Below are 26098 nucleotides of genomic sequence, written 5' to 3'. Positions count from 1 at the left end.
ATGAGGAGCCTGGCAGTGCAGGGGGCTTCTCCTGCCAGGGAAGCTTCTTCCGTGGAGGGCAGGGGCTTGACGGCTGGCAGTGCAGCCAGATTTTCCCTCCATCTTGCGGCCCCTCCAATGTTCTTCTCGCCACTCAGTGCCCCCCCCCCAATGATGCCCAGGTTGTGGCAGAGTCCAGTTCTGGGTCCTCCTAGTCTGGCTTCGAGGAGGAAGGACCTGTTGCTGAGACAGAGGCACCCCCTCAGCCAAAGCCAGGCAATTCTTCTGACGTGCTGGGGGGAAGTAGGGTGGGTGAGAGCAGCAGGCGACCACCAGCAGCCTCCCCAGCACTGCCATCACCACAGAAGCCCAAGAGGGCGTCCAGGATGACTTGAGGTCACCCAGAGCAGCGATGTTTGGCGGCATTCTGAAATCTCTCAAGATGCCCCAACTGCTGCTCGCTGTGTTCACTGCAGGGCACAGGTCAATCGGGGCAAGAATCCTAAGCATCTGGGTATGACCTCCATGTGGCAACACATGTGATCTCCTTGACTCTGCTGACAGCGCTAGTGTGCCCAGTGTGCCTGCAACTAGCGCCGACCAGGGCCATGCAAAGGCTTTCATGAAGCAGAGCATGCTGCCGGTCAAGTGGTAGATGCAGTCGTGGGGCAAGAAGTGTCCTGGTCATGTGGACCCATTTCTCCTCACCTGCTTCATAGGGGAAATGATGGCCAACCTTTTCAGGCGTTGAGAACCCCGGCTTCCACTGGATTATCCAGATGCTCGAGCCCGACTACACAATCCCCTCAAGGACCACATTCAGCTGGACTGTGGACCTCTCCTGGTGCATGAGATGCAGGAAGTTCATGCCAGCCACGCTGCATGCAGCACTGGCTGGCACCAGTGTGCATTTCACCACTGATCTCTGGAACAATGTGAGTGGAATGCACGCTGCTTTCCTGGCCTTAACTGCTCACTGGTGTGGCCTGAAGAGAGAGGGGACCTCCAGTGCTGCCTCTGGCTCCAGCATGTCTCACACTGCATTTCAGCACAGGTGGGCCATCTTGCACGTGGAGTCTTTGGATGTCAAGCACACCTTGGAGGAGGTGGCAGCCATACTCATCTGGCAAATTGAGGCATGGATAGGTGGGTTGCCACACCTCAGCTGGGGCTTCATTGTGACAGACAATGGCTCCAATGTAACTGCACTGATAAGTCAGTATTGGAGTGTGTGAACATCCGCTGCATGGCACACACGCTCCACCTGGCTGTCAGGGATGCCCTTGGCCTCAAGGAGGCAAAGGAGTCCAAGGAACAGGGCCGTCCCATGCAGGCTGCTGTTGCTGCCATGGCTGCGCTTGTGGACACAGACCGCAAGATTGCAACTCACTTCCACCGGAGTGAGAAGTCCAGGCGCCTGCTCCGCGAGTGGCTGTGTCACCATAGCCTTCCTCACTATTTATTTATTTATTTGTTTAAAATATTTCTAAACCACCCAAAACTTGCGTCTCTGGGCAGTTTACAGTAAAAATCATTTAAAATATCAAATCAATTAACAATTAAAATCATTTAAAACATTAAAAACATTTAACAAATGTAAAACCCATTATTAAAAATTTAAAAACCATAAATCTAATTAAAAGCCTGGGTGAATAAATGTGTCTTCCGTGCTTTTTTAAAAGTTGCCAGAGAGGGGGAGGCTCTTATTTCAACACATTCCAAAGTCCGGGGGCAGCAACGGAGGAGGCCTGTTCCCGAGTAGCCACCAGAGGAGTTGGAGACAACTGCAGACAAACCTCTTCAGATGATCTTAACAGGCGGTGGGGCTCATGACAAAGAAGACGTTCTCTTAAATACCCAGGGCCTAAACTGCTTAGGGCTTTATAGGTAATAACCAGCACCTTGTATTATGCCCAGAATATTGGCAACCAGTGTAGATCTTTTAAAATAGGAGTGATATGGTCTCTCCTTGATGACCCAGGGACCAACCTGGCTGCCACATTCTGGACCAACTGCAGTTTATGGACTACGTACAAAGGCAGCCCCACATAGAGCACATTGCAGTAATCCAGCCTAGAGTTTACCAGCATATGTACTACCATTTTGAGGTAATTCATCTCAAGAAATGGACGCAGCTGGCGTATCAGCCGAAGCTGATAAAAAGCACCTCTGGCCACTGCCTCAACCTTGGACACCAGGGAGAGGTTTGGATGCAGAAGAACCACCAGACTGCATACCTGTTCCTTCCAGGGAGTGTGACCCCATCCAGAACTGGCAGATCAAAATCTTCTCCCAAGTTATGACCCCACACAATAAGTACCTCCATTTTATCTGGATTCAGCCTCAGTTTATTATCATCAACAAATCCAGCCCATTACTGCCTCTGGGAAGGCATTTAAGGAGGCTATGCCTTCTCACAATCAAGTTGACTTGGAGAAATAGATTTGGTTGTCATCCGCATACTGATAACACCCTGCTCCAAATCTCCTGATGATCTCTCCCAGCAGTTTCATGTAGATGTTAAACAACATCGGAGACAATATGGAGCCCTGAGGGACACCATAGGAGAGTTCAGATTTTGAAGAACAACAGTCTCCAAGAGATACCATCTGGAATCTGCCCGTGAGGTAAGAGCGGAACCACTGCAAAGCAGTGCCTCTCACTCCCAATCCCCTCAGACGTTCTAGAAGGATACTATGGTCAATACTATCAAAAGCCACCGAGAGATCCAAAATGACCGACAGTCACACTTCCTCTGTCAATTCCCAATTGAAGATCATCCATCCAAGACCAAGGCAGTCTCCACCCCATAACCCACCCGAAAGCCAGTTTGAAATGGGTCTAGATGATCAGTTTCCTCCAAGACTGCCTGCAGCTGGGAGGCAACCACCTTCTCAATCATCTTGCCCAGCCATGGAAGATTGGAGACAGGCCTGTAATTGCTTAACTCTGAGGGATCCAAGGCAGGCTTCTTCAGAAGCGGTCTAATGATTGTCTCCTTAAGACAAGGAGGCATCCTGCTCTCCCTCAGAGAAGCATTTATGATGTCTACCAGGCCCTCTACAACAGCCTCCCTGCCAGATATTGTAAGCTTTGTTGGGCAAGGATCAAGAGGGCAGGTGGTAGGCCGCACCATTCCAAGCAACTTGTCCACATCCTCAGGGGTTACGAACTGAAACCGATCCAGGGACATCTGAAGCCCATGGATGTAGATACCTGGTGAAACTCCACCTTCCTCTTGTTCCAGCACCTGCTGCAGCAGGAGGTGGCCTTCAATGATCTGGTGAGGAATGAGGCCTTGGGCATGTGCGACCTATCCAACTCAGAGTGGAAGCTCATGTCCGAGTTCATGTCAGCACTCGAGCCTTTCCTGTTTGCTACAAAGAGCTTGTCTGCTGATACAAATCCTCTGAGTCAGGCCTTGCCAGTGGCTATTCTCTTGGAAACGCTGATGGGTTAACTCCGGACCTCACTGACCATGCCAGAGGGGTGCGTGCTGGCTGAAAGGTTGAGGAATGGGATTGTTGACAGGCTGGTTGGAGTGTTGGGTGACAGAGAGCATGTCCTGTCTTGTCTCTGTGATCCTCCCATCAAGGGCAATGTCGTTTGCCCAGGTGGAGGGACCTCCTGGTCAATTGAGTTAGGGAAGAGGAAGTAATTAGGACTGGCAGAGACCTGGAGAGTGGTGATGCTGCACCCCCAGCGTGTGCAACCCACACCCAGCAGCAGTGTGGGCAGCCCTTCAGCTCCCACCCCTTCCTCTTCCTAGTCCAGCAGCGCAGCATCTCAGGCAGTGAGGCCAACGCAGTAGGCAGTTCCCTCCTGCTCAATTAGCCCAGTGGTTTAGGGAGGTGTGCCTTGGTGCCTTGCCTGGTTTGCGAGAGGTTCGGCCACCAGGTGCACCAGTTCTGCATAATGCTTTGCCCAGTATTTGGAGGAGCCTGTGGAGGAAGACCCCAAGATTGACAACATGCAGTTCTGGGCAACCCACCGCCAAGTCTGGCTGGACCTGGCGGTGGTTGCTGCGCACTTCCTCTCCTGGCCACCCAACAGTGTCCAGAGCAAGCAGGTGTTTTAACGTGCTGGCGATGTGGTAACACCCGCTTGGTCCTGGTTGGACCCTGGCTTGGGCAAGAGTTGGTCTTCTTCAAGATCAACCTCCCCCTGCTGGACATTGAGCTGGGCGAGTGATTGGTCCATGGCTGAACCATGGTGTCGGTCACCGTGAACTGCCCAGCAACAGCTTCCATTCATCCCTCCCCTCCTCCCTTCCTTCTTCAGCCGTGCCATGTCGCACCATGCCCACTAGTGCTGTGACATGACAACTGGACACTCCCCCACACTGGTGTAACCCATGATGCTGAACATCCCTCTGATTCCATTCGGGGGTTCCACATCCCCCTGGTTCCACCCCCCTAGCAGCACTCGGGGGGTTGTGGGCACATACACAGAAACAAGGTGGTTGTGCCAGTGCGGCACTGTGTATATTTGTCATTGTGTAAATCTGTAAATGTAAAATTGTACATATGTAGATTTTTGAATTTGTAGATAAGTGACTTGTCTTGCGGGGAGGCAATGGGGGGTCGGGGACTGTAAAAAAGTGGATGTGAAGAAATGTGGATTTTAAAAAATGTATAGCCGCAGATGTGTAAAACTGTAAATATTTGAATATGTATAACTAGCTGCTGTAAATGTGTAGAAGTATTGTACAGGTGTGTGTGCATGCGTGGAGGTTTTTGTTGTATGTGGTGGAGACTAGAGGTTTCTTTCTTTTGTGCTGATAAGTGTTTTGGAAGCTTTGGTTCGTGTAAATAGTTGGTGTGTAAATACTACAGCTGTATAGATGGATGTGTATATTTATGCTTGTATATAATTGTGCAATGTGTATATAGGCTCCCCTTTTTCTTTCCCCTCTTCAGTTTAGTTCTAACACCCCCCCACACCCCCAATGCATGGACCACCAATGAGTCAGTGGTATGGTACCAACACATGTCTGGGGCCTGTGTGGCCTCCAGCAAAGATGTGTGGAGCTGCCAGTTTGAGGCAGATTTTCCTTGTAGGCACACCACATGCACGAAGGGAGCGGTGCAGAGTAAATATCAAGGTGCATTATTTTAATTCCTCATTCAATGTGGTTTGTTTTTGCCTCGCCCTCTTCCTTTGCAGTTTGTGTGCCAGTTTGGTTTTGCTGCCTTGCACTATAGTGTGTGTCTTGCTAGGTGTTTGTTTGTTAGCAGTAGTTGTTGATGTTTGGTTTGGTGGTTTCCTTGGTTTTGCAGTTGGGCTGGGCTGGGCTGGCTGGCAGGTCTGTCTCTGCTTGTTTTTTTGGTTTGCAGCTTGGTGTCTTCTTAGTTGTGTCACTGCCTGTTGGATTGAGGCCTGCTAGGGGCACAAAACCAGGGTGTGTGGTAGGCACCCACGGGTGCCAACTACCACAGGAACCACATGGCAACTTAACCGGTTCTAAAAGGTTCTACATAGGGTATAATGGGGACTCAAACCAGCCCATTATAGGAATTGCTCCTCCATTCATAACGGTAGAACAGTGTGTCACTTAATTTGCTGTGAACTCTGACTCAAATTCGAACTGAATTGGGGTGGGGTGGGGTTTTTTAAGCAAAACCAAACCTTCCCTCCCTGATTCAAACTGGGTTTGAAATCGAACCAAACAGGCCAAGCCAGTTTTGTGCACACCCCTAGTAGTCAGTATCCAAATGTATTAAATAAATGAAATAATGTTGGTCAACAATCTATATTCTGAAATCGTTTGGACCATACTCTTGCTCAAAAGGCCCACCCCACATGATAAAGATGTGAACACACCACCAGCTCACTTCCTTTACATTGTCACTTTGTGCATGTGTAGAGGAGCAGGACGAATAAATAACCCCTCACAATTAAGGACTGGCACATTGGAGAAGGGAGGAACACTCATGACTTTATCCTGTAGAGTGGGCCAACTGGCAAAGTATCTGGCAACCTATCATCCAAATCAGACCCCTGATAAGAAGTGGTACTCTTTTGATCTTATTAGGTCTTTTGGAAGCATTTGATATTACTGATCAAAAAAGTGATTGTACCTTGTCAGTCTGTTGCAGAAAAAACTAAACCTCGGCTCTGACGCATGGAAGTTTGTCACAGTAAATCTTATTTCCTAGCTAGTCTTTACATGTAGTCACTGGCAAATATTCAGAAGGCCATGTTCATATCTGCCAGGGAAGCCCTAACAGAAGAGCAATGAGCAAATTGTGGGCATCTCTTCAAAACGTTTCCTGTAGAGTTCCATATTCTCACACACAGACTGTGACTAGATTACTATAGTACAGCACACAACCGGTGGAGATGCGTCTCGTGCTTCAGGGGCTTCAGCTCATTACCCTTCTTATCGGAAGACCTGCAGTGGCTTCATGTAACCTTCCTGACAATTCAAGGGACTGCTTTTTAGGAATACAGCCCTATATGACTGGAGCTCATGTATATATAAGAGATCACCCTTCTGTCCTCAGTCCCACAAGGTAAAAAGGTAAAATGCTTTAAACTGGTTGAAAGATATTGTTCTTGCTGGTTTTTGAATGTGCATATAGTGATGGTCATCAAGCGTTCTTTAACCTATGGGCATATATTTGAAATCATCATGATATGCAAATGAGATGTTAGCTCCACACTCCTGAGAACATGGAGGTCCTAAATGCTAGTGAGCAGGTGATGTATCAGTTATATACTCATTTCACTGTTTTGCCCCATGTACAGGGGGACTTATAAGCAGAAGCTTGGACAGCAGTTGGGCTAGAGAGTTTTTGTCAGTCAGTTATTAAAGCATCTTCATTTTCTTGAAGTGACCTTTGACTGAAGGCCTTTAGTGTGTAGCAGAGGCTCTCAGCCTTTGGTCACCAGATGTGGTTGGAGTGCAACGGCCACCCCCACCCCCGCCACAGTGGCCAAAGGGATGGTGGGAATTGCACCCCAACAGCTGGAGACTCAAGGCTGAGAACCCCTGGCTTATACCATATACCCTTTGGCCCTGGAAATGAAACCACTCTCCAGAGACATTGAAACATTTATTTTTGGGAAATACATATGAAACACTATTATTTATACAAAACAGGACTAAATTTGTGGTAATGCATACAACCCTCAAAAGGCTATTTTTTTTTTTTAACAGATTCAAATGAATTTTTTTGGTTTATTTGGTACAGCCTTCCATTCCCCTCAAAGTACAATATAAAAGGAGAAAGCATTTTCGTCTTGCTTTCACTGGCTGAGATACTGGCAAACAGAGGAGAGAGAGAGAGAGAGAGAGAGAGACTCGGTTACCCTTTTCATAGTCTTATTAACACTTGAGATATATATATAAATTTAGTTAGCACAATTTATTTTGCTAAAATATAGCAAGTCAGCAAGTTAAAAAAAATAATTTTCCTCAGCTTAACGCAACTCAATAAAGATTCCTACATTTTCAATATGGGAGGGACAACACAAGAGTTAAAGGGCAGTTTAGCCCTTGAAGCACAAAATTATCAGAACCTCTGAGCAAAGAATGTTTGAAGATGTATTCATGGGGGGCAATAATTGAGTAACAAAACTGCCTGATGTATCTTGGGTTTATGAAAACCCAAGAGACATCAGGCAGTTTTATGAAAACCCAGTTTTATGAAAACCCAAGATACATCAGGTTTGTATGGGGGTGGGGGGCAGTATAAACACAGCAAATAAGGTTATAGAAAGTTTTGACAGAGATCAGTTCATATGCTTTTGTTATGAAGACCTGCAAGAGGAAGTAGTTGTCTACTGACTTCTTACCACAACACATTTGGGTGTGAAACGTTCCCCTTTGGTATGTTTACCAGCCAAGAGAGGGTCACATTGGCGTGACTGTATCAGCAAGATGAGAACTCAAGGTCTGTCTTTTATAAAAGCTGAAAATCAGAAAAAGAAAGAAGCGGGAGGGGGGGGGAGAGACTCCCCACAAGGGAAACCTGGACAGAGTTTTCTGCTTTCACAATAGGAGTTGTTTCTGAGGCAGCATATGGCACAAGAGAAGGAGGTTCTATGGAGATTGGTATTTAGCATTGACTTCTGAAGGAGAGAAAGCTTTCTTGATCAGATCACCATCTCAAACAGGACTTCAGTCAATTTTTTCCATAGGTGGAGGGGGGGAAATCCTACATTTGGTAGACTGCACCTGTGCTACTTCTGGCTGCTTCGGAGGAAAGGGACAGAAATTCTGCCCCATCTGGAATGTGATCATCCTACCTCTGCAGTGAGACAGATTGGACAGTCAAACTCTGCATTAAATTCATGTTAAAATAACCCTTTGATTAATCTGCATGCATATCAGTTTTAATGTTAGAAGGTGATATGGAAAATGGCAAACAACCTCCTTGTGATGCTACCCCAACCATCCTTACGTACAGAGAGCCTGTGGAAAGATGTTCCATAGATGGACAGTGGAAAGAGGCACTCTTGATTAAGCTGTGCTTTTAAACCAAGAAATATACATTGCAGAATGTGTGTAAGAAACTGATCTTGGCCTTCCACATAGGATATGGCTTTTCACATGGAGATGAACATGTACAGCATGCCTACACCCACCCACACCCACACACACCCTAGGAAGTTTAGCCACAGTAGGAGAGCTGCATGCGTAGGAATTGCACAATGAGAAGAATTAGCCTATCCAGACTCTACGGAAGTTTAAACAACAAAAAGGTTAACAACAATGTTAAGGACTGAAGTCTTCTCCATTGGCTCTGCAGAAGCTGTTTCAGCCTCTGATATAGGCAAGCAGACAGTAAAGACTTGAACAAATATATGAGCCACATGTATACTGGGCCATATGTACTTCTGAAAGAGGGCAGGAGGATTTGGGATTACAGCTCTGAAGGTCAGGGAGATGGGGTGAGGGACTCCCTTCCTCCTTAGAATCAAGCTGACCTGCCCTTGTCAAGAGCAACTTGCCTATATTACAATGGCCATGCTTACCCCACAACAAGCCTCCAGTCAGCAGGCTGCCTCTCTGTTATTGCTGGCTTTTTAAGGGAAAGGAAGAATTAGGTATGTAGAACTTGTGCATAATGCCTAGTGGAATTGTGCCATAGGATCATAACTTGAGTCATTCTCTCTCTCTCTCTCTCATTCTATTCTCACTTTCAAAAGCCACATCTAGTCATAAAAATCTATACCTGAAATGGATGGAATAAAAAAAGAAAGAAAGAAGTCCTACAAACATTTCCCACCCTCTATCCACAGCCTACAAAACAGTAAGCCTTTGGCACTAGGTTAATTGAGCGGCTCAGAAAGATTTCCGGAGACCTGAATCACTGAAACAAAGGCGGCAGACATGGGCCCCTCTCCGACTCTGCCTCTTCCTTCCACATAGTGAAGAAGATACCATGGCACTTCATGTCTAGCATCCAACAAAGCCTTAACAAGCCTGTAGAAAGAGAGTTGTTAAAGAAGGCAGCCTCATCCCTTCAGGACTGCCCAACAAGCAGGTGCTTTCCTGTGGGTGAGGCTGGGTAGATAGGATAAGGAATTTAATGAGTGACATCCACTTATCTCTTTAAAGCAGCCACAGCACATACTTACTAGCCTTATTTCATTGTGCAATACAAGGGGACAAGCAAAGATATCTGCTGACCCCACTAGTCTTCAGTACCAGGGCAATGTCCATGAAACTGCAGTTTATTCATGATTTGATAAAAAGGGAAATGCAAGTCTCTGCTTTCTAACAAACACTTTCATCTTCTGCCTCAAGAGCACGAGGCTACTACAATCAATGAGAGTTCCTTCAACGAGCTGCAAGGAAGAAATGCTAACCTATCACATAATTGAATGTATCAAAAGGTGATCCCAACTAATGTTAAACTTGAAGCAAAACTTCTCCTGTTGAGATTACGTTCAACCCCGTCTCTCCTCACTTGTCTGATCACTTATTTACTACATCCAAATGCCTACATGGAAGGACAGGTTAGAGGCTTCACACCACAGAGACTGGCCAAGAGTGAGACACTACATTGATTACAGAAAGTATGGTTATTTGGTCAGTTAAATGTCAGCAGCATGGGTATCGACGGCAGAGAGGGGGGGGACCAGCAGAGGGTTTACATTTTTTTTTAAGAAAAAAGAAAGGGAAAGGACAGGAAAAGAGCGCACAACTTGGGCCCTGGCTAGGGCATGGGTGTTACATTTCATTGGCCGCCAACTCCTCCTTGTCGGCCACACCATTGGAGAGCATATTCTGGCCTTCATTCAAGCGTTTGACTCTGTAGGCTTCAAAATGGATGCTGCTGGTAATGTCCTTGATGTTTTGCATGTGTGTCCTACAAGAAGATGGGAAGAGGATTACTTCATGGCTTTCACTGGAAACAGAGCAAACAGCAACTTGATACTGGACTGTTATGGAGAAGAGCCATCGCTCAACCGGCATGTACAAGATCTCAGGTACGATCCTTAGCCTATCCGGTAACTGAGAAAGATCTCTGCATGAAGCCCACCTGCTACAGCTAGCACTGGACTAGATGGACTATGGTCTGTCTGAGTATACGGCAGCATCTTCTATCAGATTCCTAGGCCAGGGCAAGTCTGGCATGAAAAGGAACTATAGTGCCACCCCATTCATGTGATTTAGCAACACCATTACCAGCTGTGGTATGGGAGTAACTATATCAGAGCTGCTCCAATTCTACTTCAGGCAACACTACACACACACACACACACACAGACACACACACACCCCAAGTCAAAGTTGGACATGCTCTACCCTTCAGTCCCAGATAAAAAAAGTTAAGTCGTCCAGAGAGATCACTCCCCACTCTTCCCTCTTGAAAACTTTGTTACCAACCTGATGAGAAGATCCCGCAAGTAGGCAAACTCACAATGCGTCGTATTCTCAACTGTAAAGGCAGGACACAGTATTTGCTGTCAGCATAATATCAATATATCAAATTCCAGATTCCCACCAAATTTTTGAACACACGTTTCTGACAGCCACATCAATTTACAGAGAACTTGCAGTGGGTTGAAAGCATGTTCTGGACAACCCATAAATCAATCTTACAGAGATCTTAAAATCTCCCCCACACTGCCCCCAAGAAGACAATCTGGTAAGCACCTGCCTCAGGATGGCTGTGCGGCTTTCATGAGTTACCAAAGACTGGCCACAGGGGGGAAGCAGAAGGCTTAAAATGAGCTGCCTTTCTTTGGCTGCTTTGTAGAAGCACCCCCCACCTCAAAGAGGATTTCTGTAAAAGGAATCATAACTCAAAGAAGCTTACAGAACCACGAACACAGCAAGAAAACAATGTAGCTCTATGCCTCTGGATTCCCAGCAGTAGGGGCGGGGCGGGGGGGAAGTGGCCAGATTATGTAGAAGACAAATGGTGCTGCAAACATTTCCAATGAGATGCCATTCCATGATATGAGTTCTGCAACTGCAACCCCACTAGCCACAAAGGGGTTAGCTCTCTGTGGGAAACAGACATTTACACTTAAGGGGACAGAAAGTAGTGCCTTCCCTCTCCAAGTGCCTTCTGCAGTGGTAGCCCCAGCTATATCCCATGTCTCCAGAAAGCAAAAAGCAGCTCAAAGGCACCATGTGGGGCTCATTTTCCTCCATGTGATTGTACTCTCCACACACAGAAAGGTGCCCATGTGAAGGGGGTGTGTGCATCTTTTTTCAGGAGCACCTTTCTGCTTGTAGTGCCAGCAAAAAGCAGCCATGAAGCCTTGTTGTTGCTGTTTTGTTTTCCTTGTGCTGCAAATGGGTGCGCTTCTGTCTACTAGTGGGAAGCATCACACCCCGCATCAGGTATCAGTCTCAAACACCATGCCCAATACTAGACCACCTGCCCATTCCAGCCCTTTGGCCAAGGAATTCTAATTGGTGTGTCACCTGAGCACAATTTTAAGAATAAAACATAAATTTAGTGGTAGAGGCACTATGACACACAAAAGCAGTGTGAAGCACACCAGGAAGGAAAGAGACTTAGGGACAATCTTAAGGAGGGGAAATGGACCCCAAGCTTATTGAAAAACGACTGCTGTTCTTCCTCCCAGATCTCTTTCAGCTAAGCTAAACAGCCTTCAGAGTCTGGATGGAGAATTAAGACTCTGGTAAATGGTACATTCTCATCAAGCACCACATCACTCCCATCTTCCTTTATTGATCCAGCTCCTAAAGTGGGCAGTACCAACCTATTCAGTTTGATAAAGAAAAGCAACAGAGAGCAACATGGCATTCTCATCACCAAAAATCCCCAAACCCAACAATCATCAAGCAATATCTTTTGGGTGCTTCAGTCCAAAAGGTATCCCTGTTCACTTTTCAGGTCAGGTAAATGTGAGCAACTGAACCACAAAAGCCTGGGTTTCTCATTCTGCCCAGCAGATGGCAGCAAAGCACACCTCCACACAATAGGCAATGCAGACAGTTGTTGCCATCTTAACACATACAAATGTTCCATTGGCCATTTAAAGCCATAAAGATTGTTAAAAAAAAGTCACAAACATGAGTGGGAGTCCTTACCTTCAATTGTGCCCCACTTTGTTTTCCTACCCAGAATCCGCCTTCCGTTAATCTGATATTCCTGGTCACTGCCCACCACAGCAAATGGAATCATCTCCTACAATTGAATTATTAAGTGTCAGAGATAGGAATAGTGAAATCTACACACACATTCTACATCACCTGAATAAAAAGCCTGTTAAAAGCTGGGAAAGGGTTGCTTTACTTCCTCCTTCTCCCCCTGCCTCTGTTTTTGAGAATTTCAGGCACCCGCTTCAGCTTCTCTGTCAATGGTTTCTCCAGGTATTGAGGTTAATGAAACCTTATAGGCTAAGGGGTCACAACCAAGCAAACTGGACCTGGCTTTTGACTGGCCTTTGATTTGTTAATTGCTCCTAAAAGATGAGACATCCTTAGCTGTTCAAAGGCAAAACATTATCCCTCTGTCTTGGAGGATGCTTAACAATGTCCTTGAGAAACTCTCAGGAAGGATGCTTTAGGGTCAGGTCAGAAGCCCCACTCTCCGTCTTTGAGACCATAAGCTACGTAGCAAGAAAGAGGTGCCCACTTACTCTAAATTTCTCATTTATTAGCCGGTCTTCAGAATCCTCATCAAACTGTTTCTGAGGATACACATCAATGCCATTGGCAAGGAGATCTGCTGTGATCTAAGAAAGAAAAGACCGAGGATGAAATATGTCTGTGATTAGATACCTATGACAGCAAAAGGGCCCTATTCAAAAAGCTCTGTCTGGTGCAGCGGAGAAGGACAAGGGGCTTGTCACATGAGAAGCCCCATGTGTCCAATCTCTCCCACAGAGACTTGCACAGCAGGCCCAAGGCAGACGGCCCTTCAGATTAAGCCTGCATCCATGAGACGATCAAATACAAAATCTTATTTCTTAAATTTGTATCCCCATAGGAAGCTCAGAGCAGTGCTTTACCCTTATAGCAAACCTATCTGGTAGGTTAGACTGAGTGACAGGGATTTGCCAAAGTCACTTCACTGTAGCCAAGCAACCAACTGAGTCTGGGATTCTTGTGGCCAAGCTCAGCGCTCCAGCCAATATACCTCCTCTCGCGTCTTTCCAGTGACAGATGGAGAGCAGCCCCTTTATGGATGGTTACCAGGTTCCAGGGCATAGTCTGAAGGCACAGGGTAACAGCCAATTGGCTGAAAGTAATCAGGTCTCAGTCTGGTGAGTGCCAGGATGGGAGACCAAGTTCCACCATGGAAGCAAGGCAGGATGTCAATGGAATCAGCCAATAAATGGGAAGTGACTGTCTGCTGTTCCTGGAGATGAACTGTAGGTCTCCAGAAAGGCAAAGACCCCTGTCTGAAATGCTGGGTAGCTGCTGCTAGTCGGTGTGGATAGTACTGAGCGGGACAGTCCAAAGGTCTGACTCTGTAGAAGGCAGTTTCGTAGTTCATGGCTGCCTAAACTAATATCCAACAGCAAGTGCCGTTCAATCCTAGGAAGTGAGGATTCCCCCACCCCCCACCAATTAACTCAGCAATCTTCCATTGCTGCCCTTGGGCTTCCAGCAAAATTAAATAATTTTAATTCAATTTTAATTAAAATTGTAATTTTAATTGTAAAAATTTAATAAGTATTTATTTAATACCATTTTTTATTTTAATTGGGCACCTGGGTTGCAGTGCTCAGAGGGAGAGGCAGGTGGTGAAAAGCAAGGAGCAGAAAGTTCAGAGTCCAGTATGCTCCCGAGTTATACAGAGCCTCAATTTCTATAGAAATTTTAAATGAGGGTTAGTTTTTAAAATATACCTGGAGGAAGATTTTGAGGAGGACAAAGAACCAAAAGTCGGAAACTGAGTTTATTCCTCCTCTCTGCAGAGAGACCAAGCCAAGAGAAACACCATGTGATGGTTTGGAGATCAAGGAAGGCCTTTCCTCTCACCATACAAGATTGCTCTGAGCTGCGGCCCAAGGAATGTGCCGGGCTCCTGGCCAGCGATTGGGTTTCAGAGACCAGGGGTGGGAGGGAGAAGCTGCAGAAGGAAAGAAGATACTCCACAAGGTCAGAGAAGGCACCATTCCCTTACCCTTTGTTTGAAGTAGTCCCTCTCCTCCAGCGTTAACGTGTCGGCTTTGGCGATGACAGGCACAATGTTGACCACTTTGCTGAGGCGTCTCATGAATTCAATGTCCAGCGGCCGAAGGCTAAAAGCAAGATGAAAAAGACTTTTTAAAAGGGGGAAACTAACAAAAGTGTTGGGGTCTACAGCTTTAATTCTTCCCTTTCCAAATGTCTGCAGGCACTTTTAGCAACACTGCAATGCCACTAGGAGGCGCCTCTTACTTAATAACAACAAAGTGACCTGCAAATTTCACTTAGGAGGCCAATGCCGGAAGTCAACAGAAGAGCCAGACTGTGAGTGCAGACTACCTTGGCTCCACTCACCCTGCTACATCCACTTGGCCTCTCTCATGAATGGGATCTGGGAAGTGCCATGGCCACGCACATGGTGGGCTGGGATTCAAGTCTTGGTCACAGTGAGCCAATTATTCAGGTGGTGTCAGGCCTGCGCTTGCAAGATCCGTGCTACAGGTTCGTCTTCCCTGAAGAATTTGTGGACATTGCCACAAATGGACCAGGTATGCTTGATTTCTATATGCATGGCTATTTTGAAGAGCAGAAGCAAGAAATAGCTAGCTACAGCAGAATGTATTTACACTTTCAGTCATGCCTTAAGCCATATACTGAGGTTTTGTGTTGGGTTTTTTTTTTTTTAATGCTATACATAATTATAGCATGGAAGGAGGATCTGGAAGTCCTGCCCTGGCAGGTCACTCACCCCTCTCACCACGCTCTTCACGGTTAGACAGGTGTTTTTCCTAAGAGGCAAACATTGTAATTGTGATGGCAGGTGCGTCAATGATTGGGAGGCTGATGTGCCCCAGCCACCCAATCATGGAAGTGCCTGCCACCACGTGTGGAAGTGCCCACCATCGCCTGTGGTGTTGGGGATAAGGACTGGCTGTTCACTACACACTGTGATCATTTTGACCAAAATTTCTCAGAAGCAGGGAGCTGAAATCACTGCCATTTGTGGTTACTTTGGGCCAGTTTGGAGGATACCCCACACGCCCTCTTTGATCATGCATGGGTGTCCACACCTCTCCCCAAAGGAGGATTTACTTAATCACATGGGGGCATCTCACCTGAACTGTCCCTGTGTGAGGAGGAGCCGTGGCAGGGGAAGACAGGCAACACCACACTCCTCCTCTACACAGTCAAAAAGATAACTGGTTAGAGTATCTCCCAAACTGGCCCCTTCTTTCTCCATATACAGCATAGGTATCTTCATCATACATGGCCAATGTAAATGCCATGTCTACTGCATGCATTTCCCCCATTTGGGAATCATAATCCATGTAAGAAAAAACAACATATGTGCAATGCTGTGTAGGCATCAGCAAAAAAGGAAAAAAAAGGAAAAGAAAAAGAGAAAAAAAAGGGCCTAAGAATGTCAAAACTCAAAGAAGCTTTCCTAATTAGAGATTGCTTTTGCCAACAAACACAATGCCAAATGCTTAGCAAACCAAAACTGCATCTTCCCCGCTTCCCCTGCCCCCACTTTCCAAAATATCTTGGCTGAGTCTGGCAGTTTTTAGGGAGTAGCCACTCCATACCAAGGACCCACAAAAGGAAAATGTTTCCTAACAGCAAAGAAAGCACTTTCATGGATCCAAAGAGCGACTCCTCCGCTCTGCAGCGCACCCAGAAAGCTAGTGAGGACCAAGTCAATCCTTAGCCTGCACAGACCTGGGCCAGAGCAGGGGTCAGTTCCAGCTACAAGGGCTCCACTCTTTTGCTGCTAAATAACTGAAATGCCTCCTGGCTGGTCTTCGGCTTTGAGCCCTGAGTGTTTCTTCCCCTCATGCAAAATGAGAGCAAAGTGAGGGGGTTTGATTGCTGGCTTCCCCCTACCTATTTGGCCTGTGGGGCATCTGCATGCGGCCAGGAACACTTGGCCAAGGGAGAAAAAGCTGAAGGACAGAAGCTTTTTCTAAAAGGGCATCAACAGAAGATCAGAATGACAAGAGCACTGGGTAGCTCATGCAAAAGGATATGCAGGGAAGCCAGAGAGGCTCTGGAAACCATGTTCCATAGAAGAGGCATGGAAATGTGGATTATTGTTCTGACTTGGGCTACACGTGGGCGATTGCATGAGACCAAGGAGAAGTATGCAGAGCATGTGCAAACAGCTGCCTGCGGAGCAGTCTTCCCTCTAAGGTGTGTGCGCGTGTGCACACACGCACAGACACACACACACACAAGCTTTTTGATGTCCGCTCAGTTAATTTTAGGTCCCACTTAGACTGAATCAGGAAGGCCTCACTCTGCATATACATACCCACACAATGTTTTGATACTGCTGCCCAGAACAAAAATTATTCCGTACACAGATGAAAAAAATAGAGAGAGCATGCTGAGATCTGCCAAATAAGGGAGCTTGGCTTTCTTTCCTTCTTTAAGGAACAAACTTCTATGTACAGTAAATCAGCAGAAAGCCCCCATTTCCACCCTACTGCCCCATCTTGGTTTCCAACCCCAATACTATGCCTGTAAAGACTCACTCTCCATCACTATATATTTCAGCAAGTCACATGGCCTGTCGTGGATATGGAGGTGGGGAATTAGAGGCTTGCTTAGGGTTGCTCAGGGTCTCTGCCCACAGTAAACACTGCCCATTCCTTGAAGAAAACAACCACTGGGGGAAATCAGAACAACCTCCCCGCCCACACCATACTGCAACTCTAGTTAACATATGCTTCCCTCATACTACCAGCAGAGGACAGCACACGAACACAGCTCATTTCCCTTCAGGGCCAAACTACTACAGATGTGATTTTCACATCTTGGTTTTGTCCTATATAGGCTTTGCGTGTTTTCTGTAACTAGCACTGTGTGGGAGTGCCTGATCTGGATTGGCACACAGTGGGGGCAAAGGGACACATCCCTCTCCCCTGCACACTGTCATTCCAACAAAAAGCAAGGCCTCACAGCAGCTATTTACCAAAAGAGAGAAACATCCCACCATAACACAGAGCCAAAAGAGGTGGTCTTTAGCCAACATGATGAGGAGCCCTTGAGGCTATTCACATGTCCGTGCCAAACCAGAATAAGGGAGCCCAGCCCAGTTTTGCACACACCTCTGAACTTGGAGGATCCCCATAATGCACCATGTATTTGCATGGTACATGACTGGAGCTCTGGCAGGCAGGATGATGCAGGGCGGCACGTCCCAGCACCCCGACCCTCGGAGCTGCCGGCAGCAGCCAGTGTGTGTCTGGGCAGGTGATCTGCCCACCCAGAGATGGCGGAAGGAGCGGGGAGATAAGCACTTCCGGGCTTCCTCCCCACAAACTGGGCAGCCATTTCTCACTGCTCGAAAGGAAGGGCTCATTGGGTGGTAGGACTCTGTCCCTATAATCCAAGAGCTGTTGGGATATAGCACTGGCCAATTCCCCAGTTTCCTTTTGTCCATTCGTTCACTGAATGCACTTGGCAATAGTCTCTCTTTTGGCAATCAGGGAGGCACTGTTTTGATTTCCTGACAAAATGATTCTGAGAGGAACTCTATTTTATCTCCTCATGACCTTTTCAGCAGCAAAGGGACACCACGAAAAGATCATTGACTTGGCTCTGTGTTATCCACCTCTGAACCAATTTAATATTTGCAATTCATTTTTTTCTCATGAGGAAAACCAAAAGCAGATAGCATCACTAATAGAAATAGATTAAACAGAATATCTATCTATCTATCTATCTATCTATCTCCGGCCGACCTGCTCACACCCCACACCAACCTTGAGAGCAACAACAAAGAGGAGGGTGCTGCACAACAGAGCAAGGATTAGATTGTGGCTGGCGTCGCTACAGGGGTAGATGCGCTGGATGGTGGGGGGGGATGGTGTGGGCAGCATGGGCAACCCGGGTGCCCGGACTGCGGCACATGTCCCAGCGGGATCGTCAACACCCACCGATGACAGGCGAGAGACACAGCCTGGCAACAGACAAAGCTGTTGCCAGGTGGGAGGCGGAAGCAGGTCTGCGGATTGGAGAGAGAATGGCATCTGGAAGGGTAATAAAGCTCATGGGGGAGGAGCTAGGATGTTCAGTATGTGAAGCTGCCTTTAAAAACGGCTTGGCCAGTGATGAGGAGGGCTGTGTGAGGGAGGACTGCAGTCTCCTGGTGAGGAGCCCGCCCAAGGATGGAACTGCCTAGGAGGAGGGCTCAGGTGGCGCTAACCTCTTTCCCCTCTCTCTGAGGACTGGCCCAGGGCACTTCAAACTGACCCTCCCCTGAGAGGGATGAGGCCCTGCCCAGACAGACAAAATATTTTTAAGAACCCAGCACACTCATATCAAAATAATATTAAGCACACAATAAAGCAGTGCTTTCCACTCAGCGGTACAAATTCGACTGGCGGTACTTCACAGGTTGGCAGGTGACTCTTGGTCCCACACACGGCCATGGTGGCTATGTGGCACTGGTATGCTTGGCTTGACCCGCCCAGAAGGAGAGATGGTTGGGACAGTGGCTGTGTAGGGGCCTGGCCCTTCAAAAGAGACACAGATCAGGGAAAGAGGGTACAGAGCGGGAGAGAGGAGGCGGCGGTGGTGGCAGGAGCACCAACTGGAGAAGTCTCCCCACTTGCTGCAGGAACAAGGATGCAGGAAGCTCCTCCTCTTCCTATACGCTGAAACCATTTCTAGTGTCAGAGGAATTGGAAAAGGTGGTATTCTAAGGAGTGGTATTTGCAGAAAAGCAAGGAAAGTGGTTCAAAAGCCCTGAAGCAAAGCTACTAAGCAATATCATCATCCAAATAAATATTAGATTTCAAGAGACAAAAACCAAAACGGTCCAATAAAAATTACAGACTCATTATGGAAGAAATGTCATATTTTGAAGCCAACCATGCAGACAGCTCGATCTGCTAAACACAATCCAAACAACTCAGATCTATTGAAACAATTACACAATTCACTCTGAAAGCCAAACCAAACCAGGCATCAAGCAACCCAATGCAGCATGACAGCTAAGCAGCAGGAAGCTTCACCAGATCAGCTTATTCCTATCCTTAAGACCAGACTCTCACGTAAGTAACCACCCAACTCTCCTGGCCTCCCTGGACTAGCCCACGCAGCTCTCACCTAGACAAACCTCTCCCAAGGGGAACACAGGGAAGATGGCATCTTTTCCTTATGCACATAATGGTATGTTTATAAATGAAATCAATGAAACACAAAAGGTCACATGCACCCACCAAAGAGGCACAGCAGTATATCCAAAACAGCCCACATAATGCAAGAAATCCCCTCTTCAGAGAACTGCACAGCCGGGGTCCCTGATCACTTCACTGAAAAATCTCAGCAGCTTCTAAGCCAGCTCTTGCAAGACAGGCTGCGTGAACCAAGCCCCATTCCTCACCACCCCAGACACATAAAAAAACCAACATCTTGCCGCTTCCAGCCATGTGCACAGAAGCTTAAAATGATGTGCACACATGACATTGCACACAGTTACACACGTAGGCAAAATGTTGTGTGTGAAGGGTCCCTAACTTAAGTTTCAGCTGGCAAATGAGAATTGCAGAAGATCTTAGCAAGTGGTCCAGGGATCATTTTCAGGTATTTCCTAGGCAGAAAACTGCTAGTGTATGAGAGAATTGCACAGAGGCTGATCTCCTGCTGAAGGCTCTCTCTTCAGGAGCCTCTCTCCCATCCACTGGATTGTCCTGTCCAAGATGTCAAGAGCCTCAAATAACCAAAATAACAGATTTTAGACTGAAAAATGGACACTTTGTTTTCCTTTTCATGATGGCCCTTCCCAAGGGTAATGTGTTCTATTACTATACCAGTACACATGTGACTCAAGATGCGCACGTGCCAAAAATCTAGGGCTTGGCATATGATTCACCAGCACAACAACTGCTTGGAGCCATGAGATTTGCGAGGCGGATGCAGGTATGATTAGTTACTCACAGGGCAACAAATATAACTGCAGCAGCAGCTAAAAATGTTAACAGTTTTAACATTGTTTTAAAATGTTGTCATGTTTTAACTTTTACTATGTCATTTATTTTGTTTTACAGTAGCTACTGTTTTAAGGGGTTTTTCCCCCCCATTTATTTTAACTAATGTTTTAACTTTCTGTTTATTTGCTTATTGTAAACTGCCCAGAGATGTGAGTTTGGGGCAGTATAGAAGTGTGTTAAATAATAAATAATAATAAAAATGTCAAGCTGAGTTCTGTTTACCCATTTCAGTGCTGCAGCTACAATATGCTCCCTGTTCTGGAAGGGGTCATGTTTCCCATTCCAAACTAGGGCTGAAATAACCATAAACTATTGCTAGAACAGCCAAGCCTAGCATCTTCCCAGCAGGCATGGCTGGTACTCACTACAGCAAGAAGGCGGTGAGGGTGGCCGAGTATTCTTCAAACACTAGAAGTGCCACTGCCCAGCAGTCAGTGGGCCTGGCCGAGTGCTTGCCCTGCCACTCAGATGGCTAACATGTAGGCACATTCACCACCACCACCACCGAAAGCACCAACCACTCCTGCTTCCCAGTAATCAGCACGGCTTTTAGAAGAAAAGGTGAGGTGATCCACTTGCACAAGCAACTGTGTCACACCAACAGCACAGAGGCAGCTAGTCGCTTCCTGCATGACTGTATTCCCCCATTACTTTGTCCTGCCTTAAAAGGGATTTTGACTCCCCAGTGACACAGGATGTTCTGGTTAAAGTGGTCATTTGCTCTTTAGTGGCCTGCTAAGAGTATGATAATGTCTATATATACCAGATACAAAGGCTACAGAACTTCCTACATTCACCACACCTATATACAACAAGAGGTGGTCACTGCAGAGAGACTCCCAGTCAACATCACACTAGGTGCTCTGCTCTGGACCGTGTTATCCATTTGTTCTGTAAGCAGGGAGTGTCTGAAGTCATCCTACAGGCTTTGTCTTAAGACACAGCAGGATCTGTACCTTAAACTAAACTAATACTTTGCCAGGTGGTGAAATTACAAGATCCTGAAGTGACAAGCATTTCTGCTCCCAGGATCATGGTGCTGCTCCTCAAATCAGCATCCATGTGAGACAAAAGTCCTGTTCACCCATTAAAACTGTGGATGCTATGCCAAAGTACAGGGATGCCCAAGCTGATGGGAACTCACTGGCAAGCCCTGCCCTGTCACGCTCTTAAATCACAGTCCCCAATTCTCTGGGCATCCAGTATTTGTCTGCAGAGGCAAACACTGTCCATGGGAAAAGATTCCCCACCACCACGATGCAGGTTCTCAGAAGAAGCATCTCAGTGGTGCAGGGCTTGCCACCATGTTCCTGTCAGTGTTCCCTCTAAGGCGTGCGCACATGCGTGCGCATACATGTTTTTTTTAATATCCGCTCAGTTAATTTTAGATTTCAGTGAGATAGAATCAGGATGGTCTCACTCTGAATATACGTGCGTGCACACTGTCTTGATACTACCACCCGGAACAAAATTCATTCTGCACACAGATGAAATAAATTAGAGAGAATACTGGCTCCTTTGGGCACTGTACCAGGGACATAGCAGCCACAGTTCCAACAACAAGTGAGCAGGGCCCATGAAAGACTGACACTAAGACAAGACCCAGAACAGAAGCAGTCATGTTTGAGTCAGAGCTTGAAATGGTAGGGAGAATACTCCTTCCCACAAACACTAATTATTATTACAGCTATTTAAGAATGTTTGTATACTGCTTCCCTCCCCCCCCCCCAAAAAAAAGTTCTCAAAGCCGTTAGGAATGCAAATAGGACAGTTCCCTGGTTCAAAGGGGCTTACAAGAAAACCCCTGAGCTTGAGTTGCGTGGAGACCATTGCTCTCCCCCTGGCCCAATATACGAGAGCCACCACTTTAAAAGGTGCCTCTTTGCTCATTTTGCAGGGGCTCCATAAACACAATATACAGGAAGAAAACACCATCTCTTGCTAGCATAGCCTAAATGCAGCTCTCCCCCCTCCCCCGCCACACACCTGAAGATGGTAAGTGAACCACGGTATAAAGCTGATCAGGGTAGGAATCGTGTAAGGAGTCCCACAACAGCGCCTACGCTTCATTAGGCCAAAGAGACAAATGCCTGGGGGATAAGGCAGGACAAGGAGTTGCAAACAGGAGCTAGCAGTGCTGGGAACTGGCAAGAGAGGACTTGCCCAGCATATTCGTTCTAACAGTCATGTGCAGATTTAAGTCAGCTTCAGCTTTCCAGCTCCTGGCATGTTCATGTAATGGGTGAACCTAGGGCCTGTTACTGACACACAGAGCACAGGAGAACCTTGTTACCCGTGTGGGTTCCGTTCCTTGCCTACTGCTGTGAGGAACGGAACCGCAAGTAACGAAGCATTAGGGCTATGGGGAAAGGGGGTTAGGTTCCAGGCTGGAGGGGGAAAACATTTAAGTGCCAAAACAGCCCCCAAATGGCCCAGAACGTACTGTTGCATGCTCTGTGGGCCCCCAAAGCGCCCAGGAATGCCCTCCAAAGGGCAAAATGCCCCCCCAACTGTGAAAAATTGTGGGGAGAAGTCTGTGTTTTCCTGTCTCTTCCTGGGCTCTGAGAGACAAAATGGCATCCAGAAGTGACCTCCAGTCACTTCCAGCTCTCTAGGAACTGCAGATATGTGGATTTTAAACCCTTCGTATCCACAGATACTGAAAAAGGTGTTTATGAGACACCCTGCAGATATGCAAAACCACAAATAGCTGTTCTACGAGAATAACGAGGTTCTCCTGTATGCTATGCAAGATCTCACTATTCCATCTGGGGATAAGGTTTATTTGGAATCACAAGGTCACTTCATTTACATCTGTACCTTTTACACTATTCTCAAGTAGATTTGAGAATGAAGAGTCAACTAGCAGGGGCTGCTCATAGCTTCCCAAAGTCAACTTAGCCAACAACCCATGAAGTCTGAAGCACGACTTCCCACACAGAAAGAAAGAGTGTGTATTTCGACATGCACAAATGGAGCTGGTTGAATTAAGAGGATGCCCTAATTCCTAGCCACTTTTCACAATCAAAGGGGACTCTTTGAATGACAGAAGAGAACCTGTTGTAGAATGAACAAGGTGGTGAGCTGCTTTACTTCCTTGGGCAGTCCTTTCCCCCACTCCAGTAAGTAACTCTGCTTTTGAAAAAGGGAGTTTTATTGAACCTTTGCAAAGAGAATGCTGGATTGGTTTCAGAACTTGGTCAGAAATCCACACTGATGAAAGAAAAGCACAGGTTTGCAACAAGGCAATGGGGAAGTCATGAGATGATTAACGCCAAGTCCTACTTCACAAAAGTGTAAAATGGGAGACACTTTTCACAGTCATGCAGCTGGCTCTGAAAGAGAAGCAAGCAATCCATCAAACCTGGGCTGTAATGAGATGGGACAATAGCTCCAGCTTACAGACTGGAGCAAAGGATTCAAAAGGCTTGTAAAAGCCACTCGGAGCTTTCCCGTTCTTGCCTGGCTCGGTCTACGATAAATATTTATGACTACTGCAAAAAGAAGAAGACGACTTCAGCTGAATTGAATTTAATCCAAATTTCATCAGCCCAGAAAGCAGCACTCATTGCAAGCTGGTCTCCATGTCCCAAAGGCATTGAAACTTGATGTAGAGTATGCTAATAGAGGAGCGTGTGAAAAATGCATGCATTGCAGAGTGAGGGGGGGCAAGACCCACGGGTAGCTTAATTAGAACAGGGGAAAGCCTAGGACACTTTGCGGCAGGGTGGGGGTGGGGGGAGATTATCAGCATGTCTGGCTTTTTGCATCTGGAAACCTGTATGCTCTTTTAGTTATAGTCCACAGTCTATATCTGCTCTATCCCTTTAGTGGTTTCCTGAAGGGGAAATACTCATGCAAACCCCCTTCTGGTTTATGAATGTTCTAATAAATCACTGCTCATGCATTTCCATCCTTCTCTCCACATCTTTGAGGGCTAGAAGCGTTTAGGTTTTTGAAGTATGAGCCTCTGAGGAACCTCCTCATGGCACTGGATTCTGTGCTGTGCAATGTAACCATGACCATGTGTCTTTGAAGTGAAGAAGCATGCACTTCACACACTCCTAACTAAGCAAAGTTACCCAATCAGCTTTTGGCTTCTGCCATTAAACTTCACTGGCTAGAGAGCAAACCTTGCTGAAGTAGCAGCATCCATTAACAAAGAAGAATATTCAGTTTCCCAAGCAAATTATTTTAATGGAACAACTAAGCACATCACATGAATTGAGGGGGGGGGGGCACTCTGTGAGCCACAGTAGAAGTCAGCTATGGAAAGAAAAATGCTGTACTGGAATTCTGCCTTTGAAGCATGAATGGGGGGGGGGTTAGGACCACCAATGTCAGGGGTCAGCCAAGTTTGGGCACCAAAGAGTCCATGGCTTACCCTTGAGGCTCTAATGAAAGAAAGGAAAAGATGCGGGCTGCTAGTGCAGCCATCAGAAAGCACTCCCAACCATTGCTGCAACCACAAAATCAAGCCTCCTCTCCAAACGCTTATGGGAGCCGACCTTTGCAGCAGCTCAGAACACCCTTTGACAACCACCACCTTCCTTGCAATGCCCCTTCTATTGTGTCCCTTGATGAAGTGGCAGAGACACCACATTACAGGTTAAAAAAACATGGTAGCCAGCAGTATGGCTGCCCCCCCCCCCCCACAATTGCAAAGTGGGCCCTCAAGGGCCATTGTGGCTTCGCACTGCACGTGCTGCTGCCGCTTTCTGGTTTGGGCTGAATGAGAATGGAGCAATTGCAAGTGAGCTCCCACTTACCAGCTTAAAAACAAATATCAGGAGAAAGGTGAAAGAACAAACAGCGGGACAGGGTTTTTATCCCCCAAACATGACATACATGAAGCAAACCTGAAGTCTCACCCAATAAAAATGTGTAATGGAGATGACATGCGCGTGTCAGTCCCTGACAGGCTGGGGGCAAAAGCATATCTGCAAGCAGCACATAAATGAGACATCTTTGTCATCTGAAGGCCACCCAAGTAGCCTTGGGGTAGCAGAGGGGCTCTGGTGGAAACACAAAGCTGGGCTATAATGAAGGAAGAAGTGATGACATGCAAGCCGAGTTTTCCTTCCTTGTCTTTTTTAACTAGAACTCCTGAGAACATACAATTAGACCAGGTATCAGACAGTGCCAAACCAGTATTCGCCAATGATGATGCAAGTGAATGAAGGGAAGGTTGGATGCTTTGAGGAGGGACACTATTACTACCACTGAAATGCTGTAGGAAGTTGCAACCATGCCTGACAATGTGTTTCTACCACTGATCTACTGCCACTAAAACACAAAACACACTAAAACGTCATGCAAAGAATGTGCTCAACCACTGAGCTCTGGCTCCTCCTCATGAATAATAAAATCTCACTAATAACCATCAGTGATATGACAAGCCAAAGGAGTTCTAGTGCACTGACAACCAGGAGCATCCTTTAATTAATTTATTATTAATTTAATTAATTTAATTAAAGGATGCTCCTGGTTGTCAGTGCACTAGAACTCCTTTGGCTTGTCATATCACTGATGGTTATTAGTGAGA

At 46.6% G+C, this 26098-nt stretch overlaps 1 protein-coding gene across 8 annotated transcripts in view; it reads right to left on the bottom strand.

The window, feature by feature from the left end:
* Window positions 1-7024: 7024 nt before the first annotated feature.
* SEPTIN9 (septin 9) overlaps window positions 7025-26098 on the bottom strand; it is a 322440-nt gene continuing 303366 nt past the window's right edge. For all 8 annotated transcript variants that reach the window (XM_053296380.1, XM_053296381.1, XM_053296382.1 and 5 more), the window contains 5 exons: window positions 14550-14667; window positions 13057-13152; window positions 12506-12602; window positions 10823-10874; window positions 7025-10301 (listed from right to left, as the gene is read on the bottom strand). In XM_053296380.1, the coding sequence (XP_053152355.1) occupies window positions 10163-10301; window positions 10823-10874; window positions 12506-12602; window positions 13057-13152; window positions 14550-14667 (502 nt within the window). In that variant the 3' untranslated portion in view covers window positions 7025-10162. The remainder of the gene's footprint in view (window positions 10302-10822; window positions 10875-12505; window positions 12603-13056; window positions 13153-14549; window positions 14668-26098) is intronic.

The sequence above is a fragment of the Hemicordylus capensis genome, chromosome 2, assembly GCF_027244095.1.
Source record: "Hemicordylus capensis ecotype Gifberg chromosome 2, rHemCap1.1.pri, whole genome shotgun sequence".
Lineage (NCBI taxonomy): Eukaryota > Metazoa > Chordata > Lepidosauria > Squamata > Cordylidae > Hemicordylus > Hemicordylus capensis.
The sequence above is the reverse complement of the archived record's forward strand: the minus strand, read 5'-3'. Positions and strand labels throughout refer to the sequence as shown.